Source organism: Nuphar pumila, chromosome 13, assembly GCF_984573655.1.
Source record: "Nuphar pumila chromosome 13, dmNupPumi1.hap1.1, whole genome shotgun sequence".
NCBI classification, from domain to species: Eukaryota; Viridiplantae; Streptophyta; class Magnoliopsida; order Nymphaeales; family Nymphaeaceae; genus Nuphar; species Nuphar pumila.
The window spans coordinates 21,512,054-21,521,792 of NC_143261.1; the positions used below are offsets into that span (position 1 = coordinate 21,512,054).

The 9,739-nt window shown below is 41.0% G+C and overlaps 1 protein-coding gene across 1 annotated transcript; it reads right to left on the minus strand.

Annotated features, from left to right (window-relative positions):
• Positions 1–2,681: 2,681 nt before the first annotated feature.
• LOC149818055 (ferric reduction oxidase 2-like) lies at positions 2,682–8,548 on the minus strand. Its single transcript, XM_089984628.1, has 5 exons — positions 8,320–8,548; positions 7,892–8,219; positions 5,094–5,340; positions 3,432–4,120; positions 2,682–3,102 (listed from the first exon to the last, which is right to left on the minus strand). Exons 1-5 carry the CDS (start codon positions 8,386–8,388, stop codon positions 2,960–2,962), a joined length of 1,476 nt encoding a protein of 491 aa, XP_089840754.1. The 5' UTR covers positions 8,389–8,548; the 3' UTR covers positions 2,682–2,959.
• Between the last annotated feature and the right edge of the window lie 1,191 nt (positions 8,549–9,739).

A 9,739-nucleotide genomic window follows, 5' to 3' on the forward strand; every position in this document is an offset into this window, starting at 1 on the left:
ACTTTTGAGATTTATATGTAAATATTGTTGCTGCTCTAATATCAGCAGAAAGGGCTTTGGAAGTCCCCAGCACAACAATATGCGAGATCTCTTTGCTCAAAGAGATGCAGCATGGGAATATAAGCAGGTTCTAATGCTGCCTCTGTTTTGGTGTAATTTATATGTTGCCTTTTTTTGTCTTTGTTGATTATAAGTTAGTAGAATTTCATGCTAGACATTGATTATGTTTCTTGTTGGGAATTTTTCATTCCAGTCCTATGAGCTGGGTCCGTACTCACTATTACTTGGGAAATGGTTTTTGTTGCAAATGTTGTGATGTGGAAGGTCAAGACTTATTGTCTATCATCAAATGTAGTAAACAAATGCTTTCATAGGCAAAGAGCAATTGAATGGTTTAGTTACAAGAACTCGGTTTATTTAGTTACTTTAGTTGCCTATTTTGTACAAAGTTGGCTTTGGATTGCTGAAGTTTGCTTTTGCAACTGCTATGCTGTAAATTGGCCTTGTGCTTGACTTAGAAATTTTCTTCTCCCTGATGAACTTACTCGATGGTTGTTGCAGATCCAGCTTCTTCTGTTTCAGTAAAATACATTTAGAGTTATTCCATCTATTAATCTGAATGCCTTTAATATGTGATTCATGTCTTGACTTATTTATGTCATGTTGATATCTGTACTTATATTCATTGTTTGAGGTGTATGTAGACAGATAAAATGCTTGTCAGCCTTCACTGATGATAGGGTTATTGTGAATTGCAGATTGCAAGATGTTGTACATAGTGAAAAGCACTTGTACTTAGTTTTTGAGTATCTTAACCTAGACCTCAAGAAGCACATGGATTCTTGCCCAGAACCCAGAACTATAACATTTCTTCCTGTGTCTCCTATAAGAACAAAACTATTCATGATTCATTTTTTAGTATGAACTTGAATGAATTGCAGGCAATCTGGCATGGCTTAATACTACTTTGTTCTATCTTTAATCATGTTTGCTTTGTCCACTTTCAACTGTGTTAACTTTATTTTCATTTAAATATACTTCAGGCATTCTTAGTCTTTTCTTTTCTTTTTTTCATTTTGGGTAAGAATGGCATTTTTTCCCAAGTGTTAACTTTATTATACTATTTAGTAGTATCATATATTTTCCTTATTAAAGGGGGGTCTGGGGGTTCCCCCTGGCGCGGGTCCCGCTGCACGGTCAGCGGGCGGGGGTCAAATGGATCATACCTGATTTTTTCTTGAGCTTATGTTTGAGACCCGGTTTCTTATAGATCATACCTGATTTTTTACTAGCAGCTTAGTTAAAACTGTGTAAAAAACCATAATTTTTGGTCAAATGAGGACTTTGACCCTCATTTGATTAAAAAATTCAAGGCGTGTATGCCTTGGCTTGAGGCGCGCCTCGCCTCGAGGCGTGCACCTCAAGGCATATGAGGCGCACACCTCAGGCTCTTTTTAATTTTTTTTTAAATTTTGCGATGGCTTAGCGACGGATAATATCCATCGCTAATATTGAGTGATGAATTTTTGATGGTTTGTGACAGATTATATTTTGTCGTTAATTTCATTGCTATTTTAGCGACGGAGTTAATGATGAAATATAATCCGTCGCAAACCCAAATCAGTGCTTATTTAGCGACGGACTCGCGATGGATCATGTCCATCGCTAATCCATCACAAATTAGCGACAGAAGTAATGACAGATCAGTTCTGTCGCTAATTAGCGATCAGGATTATGCGACAGACGTTATCCATCGTTGATCCATTGCGATTCCATCATGAAACTGTTTAGCGATGAATTTTGCGATGAATTACTGACAGATAGCGTCCATCGCTAATACACATTTTTCTTGTAGTGAGTGCCCTCAACCAAGTTGGATTCATATAGTTAGGGTTCTGTTTTGGGTAAATATAAAATCTTGTGAATACTCCTACCCGGACAAGAACAACACTAGGGATGTCAACTGGTCGGGTTTACTTGGACCAAACCTTATAGAGTTTGGGTATGGTGATAAATAATAAGACCTGATCAAGACCTAGGTTCGGACTGAAGGTCCGATTAATACATGGATCTGGGTATAGTTTGTGAAATTTTATCCAAACTCGGGCCCGACCCTAGTTCCAATTAGGGCCTGCAATTTTTCAATATAAAAATGATAAAAAAAAGTATTATTTTATCGGGTATGGTACGGGTCTGGGTATGGTTTATCTTATAGTGGACCCTATTCGGATCTGATACCATACCCAAAAATCGAGCCCAAGTCTGGTTACCTGGGTCGGAACCAAACCTGAAGTTGTTACTTCCCAAGGCCCAAGAAAGGGGTGCATCACTTGGGTTGGGCTTGAACCATATGGTTTGCATTTGAATTTGAAGTGGGGCTTCTTCTTTTTCTCTAGTGACTAGGCTTTTAGTTGGAGATGCTCCTTTTCCTGCAGTTTTTGCTATTCCATTTATGCTTCTATTATTAATGGCTATCAAACATTTTGTCTTGCATATACCTTTCTGTATTTATTATTTTTTTTTTGCTCCTAATAGACAAATGTACAAGCAGTACACATGAATCGGCTTCACAAACCTGATTCATCTAAAGAATGTTTGCCTTCTCTATCTTCAAGTCATATAAAAGACTCGATCATCATATAAACCATTTTGGATAAGCCATAAAGATAATTCTTGTATTTGCAAACTTTTCAAGGTATATTGAACAGTGTAGAAAGCTAAGGGCAACAAACATGTACACAACAATGGTAGAAGTTTATAGGAATACAAACATGTGCACATACATATATACACCCGCTGAAGCTGGGTGTACTAAGGAGGACATGAGGGTTTAATGGTGACAAATACTACAAACAAGGCATGGGTCAAGCGATTGTACTTTCAGCAGATAGAAAATCACCGGTTCTTCTCCCGATATCCAAAAACCACACACATTTTTACATGGGTAACCACCAATTTTTCACCAATCAAAGTTGACAGAATGGAAATGCAGATTGTTCTCCACGGCAGATGAGCAAATTGCTGCAACATCCTCCCTCATTCCACTGGGGCCGCAAACCATCACTCCCACATCACTTGCTCCTTTATACTGTGCTAATATTTCTGCATCCAAAAGAACATAATTGAGAGGGAGAGAGGAGGCATGGGACCCCCTCTTAAAGGAAGGGGGCAACCAGTACGTGGAAGGCTGGATCGTGGGAGGATCAGGTGTAATTGCACACTTTTAGTGCGCTGCTGCACCTGATCAGACATCATCTTTGGGATACACCCTGTCAGCTGTGGGGGCTCAACAGCAGATGGTGGGTGATCAGAGGTGCAGCAGCGAACTTATATAATCACATTTCACGTGATCTCAATTCCACTGGATCTGCTCAAGAGAGAGAGAGAGAGAGAGAGAGAGAGAGAGAGAGAGAGAGAGAGAGAGAGCTCACTTTCAAACTCTGGTCGTGTACCATAGTGCACCTTGGTATTTTCAGTAAGAGATTGGCGAGGCAAGCTCTCCAATTCTTTCTCTGCATTAAAAAACAAAGGATTTGGCGTCCCTGTTGGGGTCTGCATCTCCAAGTTCTGAACCTGTCCTTCCTTGGCTTCTTTCCTCTTGACCCAAACAGTGGCAGCCGTACTAACAACAACAATGCTCATAAACATGAAAAAGAATATAAAAAGTGCCCTCAACCAAGTTGGGTACATATATTTGGAATTGTGCTCTTTTGGATAAGTATAAAATCGTGTGAACACACCCACTAGGACCAAGAACAACACAAAAGAAGCTGATATAACTGCACCCATCCAAAGCCAGTTGTTCCTTCCCAAGGCCCAAGAAAGGGGCGCATCACTTGGGCTGGGCTTGAACCATATGGTCTGCATTTCAGTTTGATGTGGGGTTTCTTCTTTTTCTCTGGTGATGTAGGCTTCTAGTTGGAGCTGTAGGGAGGAAACATTGGCAGCAGTAGGGGAGATGGGGAGTAGGAGATCAAGCATAGAAAGGTCAGCTGAATTCTTGAATGCACAAACGAGCAGCAATCTTGGTGCGTTTGTTTTCTGAGCAATGAGATGACGGATTATGGAAAAGAATGGAGTTATGCCAATTCCACCGCTAATCATCACCAATGCATCATGCCTGAAAATTTTATGTTAAAGTTTATAATCAGTTAAAGCTTCTTACAATGTTTGGATGAACCAAGCACGCTTATAATTCATTTGAGAAGTTGAGGAAAAATCCCGTGATATTTTAAGAAATGTGGTCAATATTGACATATATTAAAATATAAAATACATGCCAAATACATAACATACAAGCTCAAATATAAAAGATAATGCAAAAGGGTGCTTCTTGTTGGGTTGATGCGATAAAAACACGATTTTTTCAATTGAAAATATAATGTTTTTCAATATTGTATCAGTTTTGAAAATATATTTTCGAAATTGCAGTGATTTGGCAATGTCTGTGACATATATAGGTCGAAACTACGAAATTCTTGGCATCAACACAAGCAGGGCTGTCAATGAGCTAGTAATGTTTGTCTCACTGTACTGGACCCGACCTGAACACTGATATCTGGCTATCGGCATAAAAATACCAACCCAAATGTAATCCAGGTGTGCCTGGACCCGATCCAAGCAAGGTGTGGTCAGATTTGAGTTATGATTTTTCTGGATATCCAACCCAATCCGCTGATCCAAATAATTTCTTATATATTTTTATGTAAAAAGTATATCCTAAATACCCTCTAAATTATGTGGATCAGGTCACCAGCATAATCCAAACCTGAACCCAACTGACTGTTATTTGGATGGGCTTGGGTGTAACCTGATGGGTCGGATACCCAAGCCCGTTGACAGCCCTTTACCAAGGCATGCCCATAAGTTCAGTGTTCATATCCAGATCATGATTTCTTGTTCTTCTTGATGATGAGGAACCATCGCCGAGAACCCGGTCACTTAATGGATCTGCCTGGGGCAAAGGCGCTGAATCCAACCCAGGTTCGACTCTCACCGGGTGTGTGGGTGCCTTTGTCTGGTGGGCTCCGTTAGAGATTGGGTGTCGGTAACCACAAAACCTTCTACATAGTTTATAGTAGCAGGTCACAAACCTCAGATAGTCAGTGGATGGAGGTCCATACGGTCCTTCAACTGCAGCCTCGAGTCGATCAATGGCACCAGTTTTGCAAGAGAGCTGTTGGTAGAGAGCTTCTGACCAACTTCCTTCGGAACTAATGACAACAGTCAGTTCGTCTTTCTCCAGACTGCTATCTGATGTCACCGAGAATGGATGCCATTGTAAGGCAGAAATGGTTGGGATATTGATGAACACTGTGCTCATCGGATTATAATTCAGACCTGAACAGAATTAAGAAGGAGAAAATTGGTGAAAGATGATTTCTTTCTTTTCTTTTCTTGTTTCCAGTTAAAGAGAACGTAGACCAGGATATGCCTTATAGTGATTTTTTTCGGAGACAACTTTCACAGGCGCCTGATTTTTCCCTGCGACAACTTACACATCGCCTAATTTTTTCATGTAATAACTTAGACAAGTAGTTTGACCAAGGCGTCTAACTTTTTAGGCAACAGAGGAGTAAAGTTATCAAGAAAAAAATCAAGTGGCCAGATTTGATATATTTTGAATAGTGAATTGACCGTGTGTGCCAAAAGTGAGTGTCATCTGCATCATTTTCAGTATAAGTTGTAAATGGAGGTCCCCGTTGTCTGCCCCAGCTTCAACCTTGTGATATGGGATGCCCTCTCCCATGTCAGGTGACAAACTAAGATTACCCCTATCCAGGAAGGTGGAGCCCTTGTAGGCAGAAATATCATATTATTGTCACTGTATTTGATCACTTTTCCAAAGTTTGTATATTATATATATGTTTTATATTTTTGTATGCACCATTATTTTGTTAAGAAAACTAGACTTTTTTCAAAATATTGTGAGATTTTCATTGTTCCAAAGAAGGAAATTAATTTTACATACATAGAATAAATGTCACTTCTTTGTTGATGTTTGTGTGGAACATTTTACTGGATTCACTCCCTAAATTCCCTAAACAAATTCACTCTCAAACCATGCATGCTTGTGAATCTATATGAGCGTGCATGCAAGCCAACATCACATGGATACAATTATAGACACTGGTGAGCAGCATCTTTAATGGAAAAGAAGCCACATGCAAGAGAGATGACATCGGCAACAATACCTGCCAATCACGACAGTTAAAGATAACAATTTAATTCTAGTTTCATTTAATGTGAACCATGGTTCTCAACCAAACCAGGAAGAGGACCAAATGTCAGAATTACCCCTAGGATTTCATAAACTTCCAAGTATGCACCCGGAAGTCTTAGAAGCGGATTTGGACCCGAAACATGGCCAGATCCGATCAGTTGCACTAAAACATAGGAGAAGGCACCGAATCATGGGAAAAGAAAATAAAGGGGTCCCTCAAGGCTATACATCGTATTTCAAGGAAAAACACAATGGCCCAACAAGATGTATCGAAGGATTCAAGCAACATGGATAGAAAGAGTTGCGCGATTCAACAAATGTGGAAAGGTATGTGGCTGATGAAGGTGGGGAAACCCTCCTTCCATGAAGGAAACAGTCAAGAGAATCTGAAACATGAGGAGGGAACCTTAAGGTCGATCTGTCAGAAATACAAAATCCTCAAGTCACCACTCATGAAGTTGATGTAATGGAATGCTAGAGGCATGGGAAGGAGGTGGGCCCGCAAGCATGTAGCGAGAATCATGAAAGAGAATGAAGTGGGTAGAACATTTTGTGCAATTTTGTTAGGGCATACATTAGCTATAGTTATTGTAAAGCTTAAGTTCTGATTAAAAACTCAACACAAGCAACGAAAACCAGAATGACCAAGACTTGGAAAAATCACCCCCAGATTGGCACCCATTGAAAGAAGGGTAAATTTTGTATACAATTTCAACCATCATTATTTGATCAATGAACTGGTAGGGGTCTGCATAACCTCCGCTTGCCTTTCAAAAAAAAAATGTATAGACATGGGTGCAATTATGCGTATTTGAGACATGAATACTTGATTTTTGTGAAAAGTAGGACATGATCAAGGGAGCACATTTTTTAGTTTCTTATGTATATAAAAATATGATTTTAATTGATGTAATATGTAAAATTGCATTTATTAATAATAAAATATTATTAATTAAAATACATTGAACATATTACAAATCTGTCATGACATACCCTAAAGTGTGTCCCTGGAATGTAGTATTTCATAAATCATGGATATTTTTTTTGAAAACTTGGGAAAACCACATCACTCACTTTGCAAAGCCATTAGATAAAAACCGTGAGCAGATCCAGTGATCGACGCAGAACACTTATAAAGTGTTCAGCCCCAATCCTTGGGGGCCAATTCAGTGGCTGCCCCTAGTAAAAAGGGTCCCCCACGCCTCCCCTCCCTGTTAAAAGGGGGCAACACTCTGTAATTGTTCACCCCTGATCACCTAGCCACAACCAAGGAGTACACCCAGCTTAGGCCTCGCTCCAAGGGACATGCACCAGTGGATTTTGAACTCATGATGTCTCTTCAGCTTGGTGAGGTTCATAAGTCGCTCAACCAGATGAGTGAAACTCTTTTTAATTTATAACCCGAAGAAACCACACCCGGTAGGAAGACCTGGCTCAGCCTACCATGCTTATGGTCCTTATTCCAGCAGCCTAAAACTCTGAGACTAGGACCCCTGCCCCTGGGGCCTATCTTATGCATTGGCTTGGGCAGAGAGGAGACGCCCATAAGAATAAAACTTTGACTGTCCGTTTAGCGGTCAAGGTGCTAGCCCCCTACGCCAACCCCTCTTGGGTCAGATGAGAGGAACTCATGGAGGCAGAAAATGGGAAACACTCGATGCTTCTTACCTAGCCTTTTAGAAAAGGTTAGCTCCACCACCCGACATGGTAAAACGCGCGCGCACATGAGCCTAACTGGCTGTCGAGATTGCAGGAACCGAAGGAAGCGATCGACAAAGAAGAGATAGAGTCCAGGGAGAAACATGTATAAGTGGCTCGCACCAACATGGAAAAAGTAGAAGATGACGAAGAGAACGTAGAGTTGGTGAGCATAAAAGAAGAGCTCAAACATCTTCCTCCTAATGTAAGGCAGCGTGGTCACCCACATGCACAGTCCAGACAACCAGGCCAATTCACCAGCCAAGTTTGATGTCCCCATCCTCACCCATGTCAGCATCTGCATGTCATATATATGATGATGATTACCATGACCATATGGACCATTCTTGATGATGATTTGAAGGACCAGAACTTGGGCATGCATGGTAGATATGTACCTCGTGTAGTTTGTTGCCAGAAGCCCATATAATGACATAACACAGGCCATGAATGGTGAAGACGACCATGGCTGTGTGCCCCAACCATATGTGATATCTTATGCTTTCCTCAAAAGAGAGACCTGCTACCTTGAGTATCACTGATCCTCTAGATACTGGGATAAAGAGAAACGCGGTGCACAATACCCCAACAAACGACAGCCATATGGAAATGCTCCACAACTTGGATTGCCATCTGTGAAATCAACAATTAATATGTTGCAAATTAATAGTGTTGGTACGTTGGTCATTTCAATCGGTTGAACGCGGATAATATAGAGAAACAATACTCTTATATATGAGGGGTTTCTTTGGTGGCATTTCCTATCAAAGAGACTTTCATAGGAAAGCAGGTCACTTTTTTATGGGGTGGTGAAACAAAACAGATCTATAGAAACGGAGGCATGGTCGAGTGTTTGGGTGCGAAGCTACGAGAAATACGCAGTAGGGTCCACATAATTCCATATCCCCATGAAACCAACAGACCATCAAGAGGCGTTCGTTTTATCACAAAACATGGAAAAGAATTGCTCATTTCCATGCAAAAGAGGACCTCTTTCCCGAAGACACACCCGTAAGATTCAAGCTATATGGGACCCATCTTTTTCATATGAAACCCTGTTTCATAAACATTTTCCCACGCAAGATGTGTTTCACACTGAACCCCTTTTTTGCAGGGCAGCATGTAACAAATGCGCCATCAAGGATGTCCTTGTGTAGTTGGGATAATGCTTGATGGTGATGATCAAGGTCCCAGGGATTTCAAACGTTGTACTTGTAAACATTATATCAACATTTTAAGATTTTTTTCTTTTTTTTATAAAGTGAATGAGGAAATCATGCTTCCCATGGGCTGATATGGCGGCGTTTGATTGCGCGAACGGTGGTGTGCACCATCTGCTCCACACATGGGGCCTATGCATGACGCACATCCACACAAACACGGGACTTACGGATGGGCGGGACAATTTTGAAAAAGCGTCCCTCTAAGATGCTTTTTTGTGATCAGAAGAGTTCTGCCCTCCCCTTAGAACGAGGGGGCAGGACAAAACAGATACTTTTGAAAAACAAACAAACAATTCAGTGGTGTCCACCAGGGCTGCCCATGGATGCAAAAAGCATGAAATACTCTAAACCCACAAAAGTGGAAATGGGTAATGGGGATATGGAACTCACAGTTCTTGGTCGGACATACGCGCCTTTGCCATGGTTATCTTGGGGAGACCAACAACAAGGAAGGTTGAGAACAACCAGATCAGCAGAGCCACAAACATGAGTGTGAACGCCAACTCCGCTGCACTAACAATGCCCAGAGGCCCCCTCACGATCACGGGCCGACTCCACCATGACCACTGTCCAGCCTTTCCACCTTTTCTGCAAT

Bases quoted from the DNA above. Each gene is read 5' to 3' on its own strand.
- LOC149818055 (XM_089984628.1), bottom strand. From the start codon at position 8,388: ATGGTCGTCTTCACCATTCATGGCCTGTGTTATGTCATTATATGGGCT. The intron at 4,121-5,093 runs GTTTGTGACCTG...TAAAATTTTCAG, and splicing joins CCATCCACTGACTATCTGAG to GCATGATGCATTGGTGATGA. The intron at 3,103-3,431 runs GTGAGCTCTCTC...TTTTGGATGCAG, and splicing joins TACACGACCAGAGTTTGAAA to AAATATTAGCACAGTATAAA.